We start from the raw sequence: 18,404 nt of genomic DNA, 5'->3' as shown, positions 1-18,404 counted from the left end.
AAACCCTTCACCCCTGGGCCCATCCACCTCTTGGGTTTTAGGAATTCCATCCACAGCCAAATGTTTCGCTTTTCTTAGGCCATGTCCTGTTGTTCTCCTCTGATTTGTCAGCAGCCCTCTTAAACACGCCATTCACTCTGTGACTATCTTTGAACCTGCTTATGCACCCCTGTGCGAGGCCCTGGGTGTAAGGTAGTGAGCAAGAGGCATGGTCACTGCTCTTATGAACCATCAGCTGGGAAGGGGAGATAGACACTAAACAAATCATGAGACCCACTTGCTGGATTGTTGGCCAGAGAGGCCACTCTGGGGAAGTGACATTTAAATACAGACCTTGAAAGGTCAAGCAGGAGTTAGACCTGGTCAAGTAGGGATGGGGTCCAGGGGAGGTACCCAGGAAGAGAAAACAGCAGGTGCAAAGGACCAGATGTGGGAAGGTCACTTGGGGGCCAGTGTGGCTGGAGCTTGGTAAGAAAGTGGAGGGCTCAGGATGAGGCTGGAGGCTGGGGAGGAGCCTCAGTGGCGGAGCTAGCCAGGAGCTGGAATTTATGCTGGGTGCAGCGGGAGGCCATGGCCAGGGAGGCTGATCAGGTTCACAGCATCTGACTGCAGAGAAGAAAGGATTTCAGGACACGAAAAGGGGCACTGTGGTGACCCCAGCGAGACTCTCAGTACTGTAGGCTGATCTACATGCAGTTGGAGCCTTCCCCGCACCTCCACCTTCCTCTGTCATTTTACTTCTCACACCACATTGCGATTTCTGTATGTCATCACTTCTAACATGTGCTGCTTTTTCTTCACATTAAAAAATTTTTGCTTCTGAAACTGAAATGCTTTTATAATCAGTGCTGTGCCCTGGTCTAATTTTCTCTCTCTTAGTAGTCTATAAAAGAAAGGAAACTCTGTAATCAGTGGCATCCTAAGTTAAGTGAAGTACAAGAGTTTTTTCTCTGTGTCTCCGACTGCTTGCCCGGAGCCCTCTCATTGTAGGGACCACGTGGTTGTGGCCCCAGGGCTCAGCCCCAGAAATGCTGCCCAGCTGAATATTCACTAACTAGTCACTAGTTTTAGGTTCAGAATCTCACCAAGAGCAGCTCAGATTTGGGAGACTGGCTGAAGCCACTCAAATTCAAAAATGGCTTCTGATTCACAAAATAGATACTTTTTCTGTGAATTAAAAAAATGAAGATTAAGATTTACCTGGTTAAGGGATGATATCCAGGCATCCCATGGGGCATTGCTTCCTGATGAGACAGATGAGGGTGAGCATATAGGACAGGAGGCTGGAGAGTCCTCAGGGATTTTTCCATCAAGCCAAGAGGGCCTGTCTTTGGAAGGAACAGGATGGACACCAAAATATTTTGAATCTTCCATTCCATTTCATCACTAACACAGAGCAACATCATTTCTTGTCAGGGCAAATTAAGGAACAGCTGGGTGGATTACGTATCTATTTAGTTATTTTTAAAAAACCTCTCTTTAATGAATGTAAAGTTGTAGAAAGTACAGAGGAAAAAATCCCCGAAACCAACTGTGATCTAAGAAAACTATTCTTTCAGGCTTTCTTTCTATGCACATGTGTAGACACACTTACACAAGTCATAAAATGCATCCAGTTTTTTCCATTGATCGACTTGTCAGAAATCCCTATTTATGTCCTCATTCCACTCCACATGGAGTATGCTGTGTCGGCCGGTCCCTATTTGTAGACTTGTAGGTGGTTTCTAGTAGTTTGGCATCAACATCTGCTCTGTGGTAAAGATTGCTGTGATATGTTTTCAGTATGATTTATATTCCTGGTCATTCAGCCTAGAGCATTGCCTAAGTGGCCAGATATTGTGAGGGACACAGTCACACGCCATCTCTCAGGCTTCGCTTGTGGCTCGCAATGAGAGCTCTTGTGTCCAGTATATCAGGTTTCACAAGAACCAACTTTGGAGAGTAAAGTTGGCTTCCTCATGACCCCGTTCCTAGACGATGAGAATAACCTCTGTCTGGAGCTGTGGTTCATTGTCACCATCCACAACCTGTCCTTGGTGTATGCATGCATAAACACACGTGCAGTTCGACTACAAGGTAATGTGTGGCTTGTGGAATTAGTCTCACTACCTTGCAGATAGATTTATCACAGTTTCACATTAGAATACTGATATTCATTGATTTGTTCAACACATATTAAGTATATACCATATATCAAACATCTTGCTAGACCTACAGCTACAGAGATAGAGAGGACAGGTTTACCACTCTTGCAAAATTCAGGTTGTAAACATGTTGTCTGGTGCCCAAAGGATGACATATGGGCAAGAACAGGGGTGTGGGTAGACCAGGGTGACCACCCGTAAAGCCTGCTTGGAAAGGTCAGGCTAGATTTGAACCCAGAAACACAGATGCATAGGAATTTTCTAGGTGGGTGGGAGAAAGGGCACTCCAGGCAGGCAGAGGGAGCAGCAAATGAAGACTAGTGGCCTGAAGAGGTCTCATTGCAGGACTGGCAGGCTAGCTGTGGCAGAAGGGCATCATAAAAGGTCAGGCTCTGGAGCTAGATTTCCTTCGCGCAAACCCTGTGACCTTGGACAGCTTAGCTCATTTCCCAGTGCCTTAGTGTCCTCATCGTAGCGTATAACCGAAGACTTAATTAACCCGTAATGAAATGAATCAGTACGTGTAGAGCACTTAGAATAGCACCGGTGTGGTATAGGCGGCCCTCAGAGTGAGCTAGCTAACCCAGAGCAACATCAGCTTTTAGTGTTATTTTTGGCAGCATGGCTTTTGAGAGGTGAACTGACCCATTCAGAGCACTGAGAGGTCATTAGACTTATTACTGGGTGGCTATGGGACTGAGGGGCCTGGGCCGGTGATGGCCTGACGTTCACTCTGCAGGTGTTTTCGATCCCTGGGGGAATAGAGTTCAGTAATGAATTTATTGCTTATTTTCCCTCTCTGTGGCTCAGGTTCTGGGCTCCTTGAGTAGAGGAGTTTAAGATAAAACAGGATTCTCTCCTCTGGGGGCTGGGTGAGCTCCTCAGGCCCTGGGATGGTTCGCTGCCCTGAAACAGAAGCCCCCAGACAGCTGTGGGGAAACCTGTTCCTCACACGAGTTGGAACATCCCTTTCATCTCAGTCCCCTCCATTCCTACTCTTGCACCAAACTGTTGAGATGTTGGCTATATTTAGCTCAGAATCTTTTAGTAACACATTTCCCCATGGTGGTGGCAGGTATCCAGCTGTGGTGGGCGAGGTCACCTTTGAGTGTGTCATCCTTTTTGAAGGTATAAGTGTCCCCACCAGGTGGCAGTGGAGTCACAGTTGGCATCGCCTCTGTACTCTCCTGAGGGGAGGTCCACAGGATAAGAGATTAAAAGATATAAAGATCCAAGCCACTGCTTTGTACACAGACATAATCTGTTTATTATAACAATGCAAACTGGATTATTTAGTAATACATGAAAAGTTGAGATAGTCTCCTCAGCAAACCACAAGTTTCTCTTGTCAGTGCTTCACTTTTTAAAAATTGAGGTATAATTGCCATATAAGATCGTATTAGTTTCAGGGGTACAAAATTATGATTCGATATTTATATATATATTGTGAAATGATCACTGCAAAAGTCTAGTTAACATCCATCACCACACGTAATTACAAATTTCTGTGTGTGTGTGTGTAATGAGTACTTTGAAGATCTACTCTCTTTAACAACTTTCAAATATACAATGCAGTGTAACCAACTATAGTCACCATGTTTTATAAGTTACATCCCCAGGACTTAATTATTTTGTAGCTGGAAGTTTGTATCTTTTGAGCACTTCTTTTTTTTTTTTTTTTGAGAGGGCATCTCTCATATTTATTGATCAAATGGTTGTTAACAATAAAATTCTGTATAGGGGACTCAATGCACAATCATTAATCAACCCCAAGCCTAATTCTCAACAGTCTCCAATCTTCTGAAGCATAACGAACAAGTTCTTACATGGCGAACAAGTTCTTACATAGTGAATAAGTTCTTACATGGTGAACAGTGCAAGGGCAGTCATATCACAGAAACTTTCAGTTTTGATCACACGTCATGAACTATGAACAATCAAGTCAGATATGATTATCCATTTGATTTTTATACTTGATTTATATGTGAATCCCACATTTCTCCCATATTTTTTTTTTAATAAAATGCTGAAGTGGTAGGTAGATGCAAGATAAAGGTAGAAAACATAATTTAGTGCTGTAAGAGGGCAAATGTAGATGATCAGGTCTGTGCCTATAGACTAAGTATTAATCCAAGCTAGACAAGGGCAACAAAACATCCACGGATGCAGAAGATTTCTCTCAAAACCGTGGGAGGGGAGGGGAGGTTCTAAGCCTCACCTCTGTTGATCCCCAATTTCTCACCTGATGGCTCCCCTGCAACTGTGCCTATCTTAGGTTTTCCTCCCTTGAGGAATCTTACCCATTTGAGCACTTCTCTTTTAAACAGTATGTTTATACTTCATACTTTATCTGGAGTCAAAAAATTGTAGTTTACCCTCAGCTAGCAAAAGAATCCTTTTGAAATGTCCAGAATTAATCTGTTATTCTAGCTGCCCATTTCCCCCGTCAAATATAGAAAAATCATGCTTCTCCCTGCTAGAACTTTTTCCCTGAGTTCAAAAGACCAATTCCCTTACATTTCAGACAGCTGCAAATGCCCAGTTTTGATTTCCCCAGTCTGCCCCTTTCTTTCTTCTCTCTGAGGGTGGAATCAAATGTCCCTTCTCCTTTTTTCTGTTTCTTCCTTTATGCATCATACCAAAGAATGTATGGCACTTCAACTTCAGAGATGGATTAAGAGAAGAAAACTTGAAGGGAGAGATTGTAATCTAAGTTGAACAAGAGCTTAATTTCTTTTCTTACTCCGGTTACACCAATGTCTGTCTGTCTGTCTGTCTCTCTCTCTCCTCTTCTCGGTGTGTAAGATATTTGAAGGCTTCACCCCAGTGACATTTTGTGTTTTTGTGAGTAAATGTTGTTCTGATGGTGAGAATGGTAAACTGCATATCCAGTGTGCTGTGCCCCAGGGAATCAACTCTGCACCTCTGAGTCATCCTTCATTTGGTTCAAGCAGGAAAAGCCTCAATAAATACTAAAGTGTAGCAAGCTGTTAAGCCCCCAGTAACTGTGCTCATAGTCTGTTTGCCTCTTGATCTAAGTGTTTTCTTTTAAGGAGGGGAAAAAAGGAGTTTTTAAGGACTAATTATAAGTCTCCTTGTTTTTATACAGAAAACTTCTCCTGCAAAGATCTGTAGGTAAGTTTTTTCTTTTTAAACCACAAACCAGTAAATAGAGATTTAACCTGATTTTGAACTTTGATGATAACTGTTAAGATTCATATTTGAGAGCTGACAGAGGAATTTGTTTTAAATACTTATATATCCCTATTTTGTGTCTCATTCTAAAATTTATTCTTTCCCTTTTTCTGAAATATTTTACTGCTAAGGGGAAAACAACCTGCAGTAGATTTCAGCCACTGGTGCCCGGGCCTTCACTAGGAATTGTGCAATACTGGTGGAGAATGAAAATGGAAAACATGGAAATGACCTAACATTTTAAAAGTAATGTTTGCAGTTTATTGGGTTCTTAAGATTTCCCATGTTGGGAAAAGCACTGGCCTTTGAGTCTGGGAATCTGAGTGTGGTCGTGGTCCACAGCAAAGTGTGTATGGGCAGGTTTCATAACCCTCCATGCCTCAGTTTCCTCAGCTGAAACCTGAACTGGACTGGACTCTCAGTAAGGTCCCTGTCCCCTTTCCCCACCACTGCCATGTGCGAATTTGGGTCTGCATGCCTGGTTCTCTGACTGCTTCCTGCCTCTTCTGCAGCAGCTGTGAAGCTCAGTCCTGCAGATGCAAAACTAACAGAGATGCTTTGAAATGTGGATTTAGGACTTTTTGTTTCAACTATGTCTGGGCTCCATCCAGTCTCTTTCTTTGCCTTTATTATAGACTGCTACTTGGAAAAGACAAACACAAAAACAACAACATCAGGATTCATCCTCTTGTTTTAAAGATCAGCAGGTGTTAAAGAGAGGCATCACAACCCACTAATGCCTGATAAGTCAAGTAGCACCCAAGGCCAAGTGTGGTGGGAAGCCAGGTCTCACAGCTGGCTGTTCCCCATCTCTCCATAGCCCCAAGGGGTGGCCTGTTTGGGGAGTCTCTACCACTCATGGCCTGTGGATGGGGAAGCATCCTACGTCCTATAATGTCTTCCATTGTAGGCAGACACCAAACCTATTTGAATTCTCCTCTGCTCACACCTAAAACCTGCCTGTTCCTATGCAGCCCCAGAAACCCTTCCTGACAACCTCCCTGTGTCTGAGTCACTGGGCAGTCTGGTGTTTTGGAGTCTTCTGGTGGCCATTTATATGTGTGCCTTGAAAGCTGGGGAGGCTAAAGGCATCGGGCGGGTTGGACTGGAGAAGCTTCTGGTGCCTCAAGATGTCCCATATCATCCTGACCTGCCCGAGGCCATGAGAACATAGTACAATGAGCTCCCATCTACCTCTCACCTAGGTTCACCCACTGGTAATTGTTTTTTCCATTGGCTTTCTCTTTCCATATGTATACCTATACATATATTATCACATATAATATGTAAGGATATATATAATTGTTCTTACTCTTTTTTTTTTCTGAACCATTGGAGAATAAGTGCAGAGATCATAAAACCTAAATACTTTAAAGTTTAAATCTGAAAAATAACAATCTCTTGTATAAACCACAGTGCAATTATTAAATTTACAAAATCAACATCTTACTCAATACTATTATTGTCTTAATATTGACTCTGTGTTCAAATTTGGCCAGTCACCCCAATATTGTCTTTTATAGTAATCTTTTCCCCACAGATGTCATGTCTTCTCCATACCCTCCAGTGCTCTCTGTGGTATTATGTTTTCCGGAGGTGGCATAATTGTAGTCCGATTGCCCAACATCCCACTGGTATACTTTTTGGGTATCTGTACTTTTAAAAATCTCTTTTTATTGTACATTTCACAGACAGTGTTTTTCTCAAGTGAGCCAGCTGTGGTTCTGCAGATGTCCTGCAAATGCCTGTCTGTGCGAAAATGGCTAGCCGAGCAGCGGGGAAGGGACTGTCTGGTTACCAGCGGAGCACATAATTGGAAACCACATAGGTGGAAGGGTTCTCAGAGGATGATGGGGATCTGGGCTCGGTCTCACAGGAGCTTTGCCTTATCTACGCTCCAGCTAAAGCTTCCACGCTCTCTGGGAAGCCCTTTGATGTTGAAAAGTGAAGCTGTATGTTCTGTCTCCCTCTCCACAGCGCCCTTTTGCTCCTGGCCGCGGCAGGATGCCTTCCCTTTAACGACCCCCAGGTACGTACAGGTAACTCATTTGCCTTCCAAGGACTTTTTACTCTCCAAAGCCTGCATGTCTGAGCAGAATTGCCTAGTCCTTCCTTTAGTATCAGAGTAACCTGAGCATTTACAGGCTTTCAGCTGGGTACCTTTGGGCTGGGCCAACGCCCTCCTTCGGGCCTCTGCCTTCTCCCAGGGCTGCGGCGGGGTGGTGGAGCTCTGCCTCTGGGTGCCATGTGGGTGCTTGGAGAACCTGCAAGCCAGCGCCCAAGAGGCCGCAGCCTTACACATTGAGGCGAAGAGGCTTTTTCCCTCTCATACCTGATCTACAGAGGAGCTTTTGCTTCACTCGACTGAGTTGTTCTTGATTAGGCTCCAAGGACCCACCCCCACCCCCAGCAGTCCTCTTACTACTGGATCTGCTCTCTTTTCTCCCGCAGCAATTATTCAGTCCCCATCAAGTGTCAGGCACTGAGCCAGTCTCTGGGAGCACAAAGAATTGCCCTCATCCGGGCATAAGTCAGAGTCTAGTCAGGGGAGGAGACAGACGATAAGCAGATAATGAGAACACAGGGGGGCCAGGACTCTGCCCAGGGAGAAGGGGATGCTGGGAGGCAGCTCCGAAGACTGGGGGACTTGGGAAGTAGGACTAGCTAATGATTGCTGGGAGCCTGCTGTGTGCCAGGCTCTGTGCCAGGGCTTGTGTGCTGACTTTATTTCAAATCTCACAAGAGTCCCACAAGGGAAGGGACTATTATTATCTCCATTTCATGGCTAAAGAATAATGAGGCTGAAAAGGTCACCAGCTAATGAGTAAGTGGGGATTTTAGAATTTAACCCAGCTCTTCCTGATGCTGGAGCCAGACTTTGCTTACTGGACCTACATCTTGAAGGCTGAAGAGCTGGCCAGAAGGAAACAGGTGTGGGCAAAGTCTCGCAGGCATCCTGATTACTCTGCAATTTAACTTTATTGAATACCTACCACGTGTGTTCCTGTGCAGATTCCTGCCCTTCTAGAATTTTGAGCTGGTAGGGAAGCATGCATGTTTGCAGGAAGTAAATTCTCTTTCTCTGGAAAGGGGGCAGCTGATGGGACTGGAGGGGTGGGCAAGGGCTTGTCATAGAAATCCTGGGGTGTCATGAGTTTGCATTTTATCCTGGCATCACTAGGGAACTGTTGAATGGTTCTAAGCAGTAGGTGACATGCTTGGATTAGCCTTTTAGAGATGCAACTTGGTGGCAGTGTGGAGAATGGGCAGGGGTGCTGGAGGCAGGGAGCCCTGTTAGGAAAATGTCAGAGGCAACTGGGTGAGCACTGAGGAGGGCCTGGCCCAAGGTCTCAGGAGCCCTGTCTGGGCATCATTGCCTGGAACTGTGCACTGACATTTAGGGTTTCTGTTCGCCACTCTGAATCCTGCTTGTCTGTACTTACTGCCATTTTTTAAAATCCTGTGTTGCAGTTTGATCCAGATGGATATTTCTGGGCTGTAATTCATGTATTCTGTGTGGGTAAGTTTTAAAAGAATGCTTACTTAAGTATTTGAGCTTATTGTTTAGACCTAATTGTATACCCAAAAACTTTTTAGTGACCCTGAACAGCAGGAAGATTAAATACAAGGTGTCAAGGTAAAAATTAAATGGGTGTTTTCTGGCTTGATTTTCCTGTTTTGGGGTTTTCCTCAAATGTTTCCATCTCCAGGATAGTCTCCTCTTTTTCCTGACGAACATTCCCTAACTCAGCGTGGCCGAGGTCCTGCTTTGCTTGGGTCCACTTTTGGGATGCTGATTGGTCTTCCTAAAAATGGTGGGAAGAGACCCAGAAGTTTGTGCCAAAAGCACTCTCTTTCAGCAGTTTAGCCCCCAAAATGTAAGTGGGCAAAATAAAAGCACCATTGGACTTTATTTCAAATTGTATATTCAGTGTTTCCGGTCTGTAGTCTGACAGAGGGAAGACCGTGCCCTGCCTTTGTTGCACGCAGTTCAGAAATCCAGTGGTCTTGCTCTTTCTCCTGCACACCATGCAAAGGAAACCAGAAGTTTCCTGTGAATTCTATCCATCTGTTGATCACAGCCTCTGGGCCGAGCACTCCTTGAAACCCTCTGGAGTGGTGGTGGTCTCCCCCAGTTGGCTGTGGATGACTCTCATAGGGAAGAGGGACCCTTCTCCATGTGTGTTTTGCATAGGATGCCCTGTACCAGTAACACATACTGCTTCATTTTCAGGGGCTTATAAAATACTACAGAAGTCTCAGAAGCCTAATGCGTTAAGGTAAACTTTGAAAGTTTGGTGAGTTGCTGTTTGGTTAAAGGCAAGAGGTGAAAATCATGGTATCGTTTGGCCCTAGACTGCACTTCTGGGTTGTAGTGAGGGCAGCAGCCTGGGCCTCCGGGGCCATTTCTCTTGCTCTCGGGCCATTCCAGGCCAGGCCTCCTCCTACCTGAATCATATCAGCTGTCAGCAATGTGCAAAGATCAGGGAAGACTATTTCTCCTTCAGAGACAGCCATTCAGATGACATTTTTACAAAAATTACGTGACCATATGCTCTGGGCCCCGGTTTACTTCCTCCAGCTCAGAGGCCAACTCTTTTTTCTTCTTCCCCCAGTGCCTTGCTCACTTGACTTGGTTTAGACCCAGAAGTCAGTCACTACTAGCTCTGTTGTGGGGTAAAATGAGGCCATTGTTGTGGGCATTCAATGGACTGGCCTTGGCAAATGTAAATGAAAAAGAGGAGAATTCAGAGCTCAGTTGGGCTGGAACCATGAGGTCAGAGCCTCTAGACTGGCCGGCTGGCCTCTAGGTTTTGGAGCCCGCCTGAGGCCTGAAGAGGAAAGGTCTGAAGGGAAGGATTCCTCAGAGGTTAACAATCTGAGGGTGTGACTCAGTCTCTAGAGCACCTTTTGTTCTTTTAATAAAGTCTTTATGCAGCAAGGAGCCAGTACAGTTGCCTGGAAAAATACAGGATGCTCAGTTAAGTTTGGATTTCAGGTAAGTAGTGAGTAATTTTTTTTTTTGTAAAAGTATGTCCCGTGCAATATTTGGAACATACTTATACTAAAACATTATTCTTTATTTGAAATTCAGATTTATTTGGGTGTCCTGTACATTGACTTGTCGAATATGGCAGCCCTACAAACCAGTCCAGTGGCCTGAGAGAACTGACATTCCTTCTAAATGGCAGATGTACACATAGGAAATAACTCACCTCAAGTGGAAAAATGTGAGATAGGAGGACATATTCTTAAAAATGAGCTAGGAACTAGTTTTGAATATAAAATTCTCTTCACACTATTTGTTGATAATTTATAAATGCAATAACTTACACATAGATTTATTAATAGATGATAATGGCTATTTTGTGTATGTAAAATACTTCTATTATTTCAGGTTTTTCTTTCTTTTTTTTCCTAATTTCTTAGCGACATTGACCAGCAGTACTTAAACTATATATTCAGGTAAAGTATTATTTACATTTTCAAAGAACAAGTCATATCTTTCTAAAGCTAATGGGTTTTTATTTTCCCAACAATATTTTGATCAGGGAGTGCCGAGCCAGTGTGCCTGCCAGGAAGGCAAGCTAAATAATTCGTGAGATGATCGGAAGTTGAGGAAACCAAATAGTAGTGCTGCCCTTAGGCCAGATAAGAGGGGCCTTGTCCAGCCCGAAGCCTCAGAGGGCCGTGCCTGTCCCCTATAGAATGTGGGGTCTGCAAGGCTAAGGGGACGTTTCTTTCCAGAGCACACCCCCTCTCTTCTAGCAGGGCCCCTGGAATTCCCTACTCAAATGGTCCTCAGCTGGATTCCGAGGCCTCCCTGGGCCTGTTTTTCCAACTGATTCCTAGACCCAAGCAGTGATACAAAAAAGGCTGTTAGTAGGGGGCATGTGGATGAAGGAAGGCCTTGCACACTGAGGTGTCCACACACAACTATATGAAGCCCCAGTGTGCAGGATGGAAGAAGGGATAGAAAGAGAAGGGGCACATTGGGAGCTGGGAGCCTGAGGCTGGATCTCTCCAAGCCACCATTCTGACATGAAGCTCCAAGGACTCCATAAATTCTAGACTTTAATCTGGACTTACAGGTTGTTTTGAAGGTATGTTTATTAAAGCAGGGTGAAGTTTGAGACTTGATTTATAACATTCAAATATGGTATATGGACTTCCATTTGTACCCTTGCCCTAAACTAACCAAGGAATAAGGTTCTGTCTACTAAAGAGAAAAGCTGGGGAGCATTCGGACTGTGCACTGCAGGACCTAACTGAGAAGCAGCGTGACGCATGCTGTCAGGAGCCCATTTCCCGAATGTGGCAACATTCAGTCCGGAGGACCAAGGTCGGAGCTGTGCCTCTCAGCATTTGGTCATGCTGATTTCTGCAGGAAGTTACTTGGCTTAAAATGTTCAATATGAGCTGCATTCTCCATTGGCAGATAAAGCTCATAAATATCTTAGTATTTATTAAAATGGCTTTTTGAAAGGATTCACTCCCAGCATGGCTGTGAGCCTCTTTTGTACTCAGCTGAAAATCACTGGTTCCACACTGCCCAGGCCTACCAGCTGCCTTTTTGAGACTTTTCTGAAAACGCAGAAGGCTCTTGGTGTTCAAAATGTTTCTGTGGCTTTGGACTACTTCAGGCAGTTGTTTACCTCCACAAAACATGTTGCCCACTTGAGTAATTAAGGAATAAGGGAGTGGAAAAATGAGCCTCTGTGATCCCCAGCAGGTTCTCCTGCCCACCTGGCTCTTTCCCCTGTGGGAGGCCATCCCTGCAGGGAAGCCTGGTGCTCGGGGCTTCCTGGCTGGGCCTCCCACACACCCCACTGAAGCCACAGTTCTATTTCTGAGGTTCTTTGGTACAAGTGATGGTGATGTGTGAATCAGAATGAGGGCCAGTATTTGATTTCCCCTGGGCTCTGGACACCGAGGGCATCAGCACCTGGAGATGCACAGTGCCAGCCGGAGCTCCGCCTGCCGGGGCCAAAAAGTACTTGCATCTTCCCCTTATTTGCGAAAGGCCAGCAGGTGAATGGTTCTCTACTTGGTACATACTCCTATTTTCTTGAGGATATACTTGCTCCCTGACTCTGACTTTTAGGTGTTTCTCTTATAAATAAGAGGTCTAAGGTCTAAGGCCCACGGTAGATGAGAAAGGGTGAAGAAGAAATAAGGAGGAGGATGTTTTTAGGGCTGAAAATGAATAGGATGTCTAAAATTGGTAATTTAGAGTTTGCTTTGACCAGCATTTTGAGAAATTTAGGTAATTTGTAAGGAATAAATATGGGATATATGCCTAGCACCATTTCTTTTTAATAGGAGTAGACACTAGTCTCTCCTTATCTCTTAAATAGAAAGTTACCGTGATGTTCCCTGTTCATACTCCACCTCCTTATCTGACAGATGAAATTGTGTGTGAGAGAGACAGAGACAGAGAGAGAAAGGGAATATTCTCTCTGGGGTATGACTTTGTGAAACAGAAAAATGTACTGGAGTTTAGCCTATGGAGATTCTATTTTTTATCATATGTCCCCATTTTATTTCCGAGAATGTTTTCTGTTTTGTTCACTGCTTTATCCCCAAACTGGAACAGTACCTAGAACTTACTAGGCACTCAATAAATATTTGATGAATGAGTTTTAGAAGTCTGCAGTTTATCTGGCATGAGATGCTTTTTATAATAGTGTGATTTCTTCATTAGAGTTTACATGTAATATATAATCTTAGAAGTCCAGGGGGCTTCAGGTTGCATTTCTCTTCAAGCATATTCTGCCAGAAATATGTCTACAGGTGATTAATTGCAATGCAGAAAACGTATGGAGCACCTGCTATCTCTCTGGCCTTGCTATAGGCACTTGAGATCCAAAGATAAATAAAATATGGCTCTTGTCCACCAGGAGGTCACAGTGTAGGAATTAGTGGTGTGACACTATAGTTGCAAAATTCAAATAGGAATTAGAAACCAACTCTTTTGTTTAATTATTTCTTCTTATATTTACTCTGTAATATTTTATTTTAGGGTCTCCCTTCCCAGGTGATTCCAATGATGGAATTTTTGAGTACCTTAGCAAGGCCTGAGAGATATTTTGGGATGGAAGAACGCTCTTCATATCCTGCCATAGGAGCAGTAACTTCTGCTGCTGAAGTTCAAACAAAAGGGGGCCCAGGGAGCTAAAATAATGCAGTACTTACAGGATATGTTTTCCATAGAAAGGAGAGATGGGAAGCAAAGGACAGAAGGTCTCTGGTCTCACGTATATTTTTACAGCTACATGTCAACCCTGTCTTACTAATCTACAATTTCTGAACAACTGTTCACATGGCTATTCTCCATTACCTTTCTCCTGACCCTCCTCTCCTCCAGCCTCTTCCCATGATGCTCCTCTGAACCATCAGGGAACCTGCACTTTAAAGGTAGAGCAAAGGAAGAGCTTAAGGAAAACAAATGGTATAGGGAGATAACCCAGGAGCAGGGCAGGGCAGCACTGACCAGCTAAGTGGCTTCCCCATTCAAAGCTGTCTTCTGCTACATTGCCCATAATGTCAGCAATTAGAGATTTGTCGCCTTGGGTCCCAATCCTAGTGCACTTTAGAGCCACCAGGGGCCCTAACAAAGTAAAACAACGGATGCCTGGGCTATAGGCTCAGAGATTCTAGCCAGGATTTTGGGCTATTCTCATGTGCAACCAGAGTTGAGAACCAGAGTACACCCAACACTTAAAAAAAAATTCCCTCCCATAGTTGGGTAAAAAGTTTTACTCCTAACCTCTAACTAGACGAGCTGCCTGGTTGGCTTGGAGATGTGAAGGGTGTGAATGTGGGCTTAGGATAGCCTGAAGATACTATAGATGGACCCTGGGAGCTGGGAGAAGCTTCCAGAGAGGAAGATGGGAGAAGGCCAAGGATGAATATGGCCTGAATCAGAGGAATACTTCTTTCTCCTTTTCGGCATCAATTGCAGATCAGTCCAGGTAGTTTCCAGGCATATGATGGATGGGACGGCTCATTTTGTGGGTTAGCTTCCTGGACATTTAACTTACCTTCTCTGCAGTTAATTTCATGGCACAAATAGATGCAGCTCACAGTCAACAGCTAGCTTTTAGTGTGCAGCTTATTGGTAATTGAGAGTTGCTTTGTCTAGCATACAAATACTCTTTGTAGATGTGGTGAGCATGAGAATTCTTAGCAGCATAGCTGACCTCAGAGGATGGGCACGGATCCTTGGTCCCTCACAGGGTAAATCAACCCATCTGCCAAAGCCTGAAGCAATTCCAGAAATTCTCTCTCACTGAGGAGTTGGATTTAGGCAGAATGGGACCATTTATTGCAGATAATTTGCTTTCAGGCAGATTTCACCATTTCAGAGCAGAATGGGTAGAAATATCTGCTGTTTTCTGAGTGCTGGGGAAGCTTTCTTCACTACTCTGCTCTGCTGTTTCTTTTTCAGTGTGGTGCTCCTGGCGTTTGCATCTCACCCCACAGGTAAAGGTCATTTTGTTTATGTTGCCCCTTCAGCCTGGTGCTCTGGCCCAGGTTATGTCTCAGAGACATTTTGTAAGAGATGTGGTTGCCTTCCAGAATGCCAAACTCTTCAGGAATGGCCCAGTTATTTGAAACTGTTCTTAATAATCCATTATGGATTTTTTTGCCTGGGAACTTATTCTTATCTCTTCTTGACTTTTGTTGTCCACATTTTCATCTGGTGTACGCTTGGATATGCAGGCAAGTTTATGATCTGCCTAATAAACTAGAACTTGCTTTGTCCTCTTCTAAACTTCCTTCTTCATGCATCCAGAGCTGCTCTCCAATTCTGTTGCTAAGGGGTTTGATGAGAAAGTTCAAATTTTCTCTATTCCTAACATCCTTTTCAAGATTGTATCATATGTTATCATATAATATCCATAATTGCAGATTAAAGATGTCAGGTTTTAAAAACTTACCTTTACTCTTGCTGCCTCAGTTACTCTGTAGTTGTGTCTCAGATTCAGGAATTGCCCACTATACTCTATTCCGTTGTTGTTTTTTACTTTGAAAGGTTTTGAAGTTGATGCCAAAGATAAAGAAATAATATCTGTGTGTGCTGTGTCTGAATATACATGTTTTATTTGTCATGCTCCTTTAGTGTCATTGACCAGTTCTGCATAAAGCATTTCCCCAAGCCCCCAAGAGCTCAGTATTCTTGCCTATAAAATGAGAAAAGTCACCAAGTGGTCAGCAGCTTAACATTGTAGATCAGCCTGGCCAGAAGAGTAATTTAAAATAAGCTTCAGTTTCTTTTTGAGGCGATGAAAATGTTCTAGAATTGGGTAGTGGTGGTGATTGTACAACTCTGCCAGAACCCTAAAAAGAATGTATGTCTTACAAGGGTGAATTTTAAAGTGTGTGAATTATATCTCAATTAAAAATGGATAGGGGATAAAAAAAGAAATCTCTGTTATTTGAGAACCTGTTTGGAGATCAGTTATGCCAGGAAAGGCTACTTGCAAGGATTAATTTTCCTCTAAATTACATTTTTAAGTTCGAAAAAAAAGAAGGGACTTCAGATGCTCGGCTCCTATGCCTTCATTGGCATCTCACGGTAAATGCCTGAGGACAGGCCTGTGGGGGGAAGTTCAGAGAGCTGTGAAGGCTGTGGGGTTCATCAGAGGGGGAGCCTTGGTACACATCCCTGGCAGGATTCCTGGCTGCGACTTCGGTTTGTTACAGCTTTCAGGTAGCCGAGGTGGTATCTTTGAAGAGGCTGGGTATGGAAAGCTGGGCTTCTGAGAAGGGCTTTGCCAGCCTGATGAGACTGGCTTTGAATGTGACATGAGAGATGGTGGTAGCTCAGAATCTAGAAGAGCTCTGGGGAGTCAGTCTTTGCCAGCTTTATAAACCCAGGTTGATTGCCCTAAACTCTTTGGTGGGTCCTGGTGGTGTTTTCTCATAGTAGTATATGGTTGATTACAAAGTTTAAGCAAATAAAACACCTAAGGAGACTATCCTTCCTACAGAAATGTCCAAGTGTTCTGATTGGGTGGTTTTAGTTCCTCCCAGTTGGCTAGCTTCTTCATTGGATGCAAGGGTAGTCTAGCCTTTTTTTAAGATGAAACAACCCTTTATTCTTTTCACTCTTTCTTATTACACTTTCCACCTAGAATGTCCACCGCAGGGCATGAGCGTGGGTCAGGGAGAGCATCTTCCTGTTCCCCACAATTGCACCAGTTAAGACACAGTGAGAGTCATGGCCACAGGTGTAGTGTTTTATGAAGGATCTGTTTGTAATTACTGACATTTTAAAGCAGGGCTTTATTCTTTTTGGTTTCTTCTCACCTCTTCATTTTTTACTTTTAATTATTTGGTAGTACTTCTAAAACATTTAAAAATTGAGATACAACTTCTATATATCAAATGCACATTATCTTAAGGTCACGGCTTGGTCAGTTTTGACAAATGCATACTCCTGTGATACTCACACCTTTATCAAGATATAGGGCATTTCTCTCGCTAGAGAAAGTTTCCTCATGCCCCTTCTCTGTCACTCCTTCCTCACCTACCACCAAAAGCCACCACTGATCTGATTTCTGTTACCATCAGTATGTTCTGTTTATTCTGGGGACTCATAAATCTAAACACACAGGAAGTGTTCTTCTGTTTCTGGTTCTTTCATTCAGCGAAGAGTTCAGAAAGTCATCCATGTTGTGTGTACCCCTGGTCAACCCCCTTTTATTGCTGAGTAGTGTGCCGCTGTATGAACTTACCACCTTTTGTTTATCTCTTCACCTGTTGATACTCACCTGGGCTGTTTCCAGATTTTGGCTCTTGTGAGTAAAGCTGCATGAACATTCCTCTACAAGACTTGTTGTGGACTTGTGTTTTCATATCTCTTGGAGAAATACCAGGAGTAGAATTTCTGGTTTATAGAGGAGATGTATGTTTAACTCTTTACAAAAGTGTCTGTTTTCTAAAGTACTATTTTGTGCCCCACCCAGCAGTGTATGAGAGTTCCAGGTGCTCCACACCTTCACTGACATTTGTTGTTGTTAGTCTGTGTTAGCCATTCTAGCAGGTGGATACAGATCTCTCAACAGTGGTTTTGACAGAACCAGAACTGCCCTTCTTGCTTGCTCCCGAGTGACTAGAAGAATACGCATCCTTGTCGTTGCAGATGACATGGCTTGGGTTGCAGCCTGTGGGGCACCTTGGGACAGAGTGGCAGAGGTCAGGTAGAGAGCTCCCCGTGTTGTGGGCACAGCCCCTGCCACCTTCCCTCTCTGGGAACTGGTTTTGCTTCTTGGTGGGTAGAAACTACCTCCCCTTCTGATCTTCCACCTTCAGGATTCATGCAGAGACTAAGAATCTTGGGACTTACTTCCACTTGGACTGTTTTAAGCAGCAGTAGAGAAACTCTTCCCATGTGTGAAAGTTTTCATTTCATATTTGCATGAGGCCCCTCTGCTGTGGTGTTTAAGAGAGCATTTCAGGAAACAAGAAGAGCAGGGAGACCCAGAGGAACCTGACTGAGAAGTGACCCTGTTACCTGGTATGCCTGTTGCTGGTGGGTGAGATAAAGGAAGCACACCAATCGCTTCTCGGCACTGACCCACCTGCTATCTTCCTGCCATCTCTCAGGGCTGAAATGTGGTGAGAGGCGATGTTCTTGATGTGCAAATATCAATTAGTCGTGAATGTGGCAATGTAAGATTGTGCTGCACTTTTCACCGTGGCCATCTCATGCTCTCTAACCTTCCGATAAATGGGGCCCCTGCCTCACTTGGAGTCAGCAGAATTTGAGCTGTGAAGCACAAAAGTGGAGGCTCAACTCAGACTTTATTTCACAAGCTGCATGTTGATGCCACAAAACATGTTTACAACTCCTGAACCATTTCATGTGTGCTTAAATTGTGCATTCTCACCAGGTGGTTCAGAAGCATTGTCTTTTGAGCATCTTTACACATTTTTTAGGCACCGAGATTTAGTTCTCCTATGGTTGAGCCAGCCAGCCACACATGGCAACATCTTTAGGGCTGTTTGTAGCACAGTTGTTAACCTTTGCTGTTTAGAGGTTGGTGTGGACCCTCT

At 44.0% G+C, this 18,404-nt stretch overlaps 1 protein-coding gene across 9 annotated transcripts in view; it reads left to right on the top strand.

The window, feature by feature from the left end:
• Positions 1-18,404, top strand: part of TMEM241 (transmembrane protein 241) — a 110,025-nt gene that overhangs the window by 33,531 nt on the left and 58,090 nt on the right. For 8 of the 9 annotated variants that reach the window (XR_012121182.1, XM_073212894.1, XM_017661414.3 and 5 more), the window contains 6 exons: positions 5,254-5,279; positions 7,317-7,368; positions 8,811-8,859; positions 9,574-9,619; positions 10,770-10,805; positions 14,791-14,825. Coding sequence is in view for 8 of the 9 variants with exons in the window: in XM_073212894.1 (XP_073068995.1) it covers positions 5,254-5,279; positions 7,317-7,368; positions 8,811-8,859; positions 9,574-9,619; positions 10,770-10,805; positions 14,791-14,825 (244 nt within the window). In the remaining variant the exon portion in view is untranslated. The remainder of the gene's footprint in view (positions 1-5,253; positions 5,280-7,316; positions 7,369-8,810; positions 8,860-9,573; positions 9,620-10,769; positions 10,806-14,790; positions 14,826-18,404) is intronic. The other variant, XM_073212895.1, reaches the window with a different exon arrangement.

The sequence above is a fragment of the Manis javanica genome, chromosome 9 (genome assembly GCF_040802235.1).
Source record: "Manis javanica isolate MJ-LG chromosome 9, MJ_LKY, whole genome shotgun sequence".
Lineage (NCBI taxonomy): Eukaryota > Metazoa > Chordata > Mammalia > Pholidota > Manidae > Manis > Manis javanica.
The sequence above is the reverse complement of the archived record's forward strand: the minus strand, read 5'-3'. Positions and strand labels throughout refer to the sequence as shown.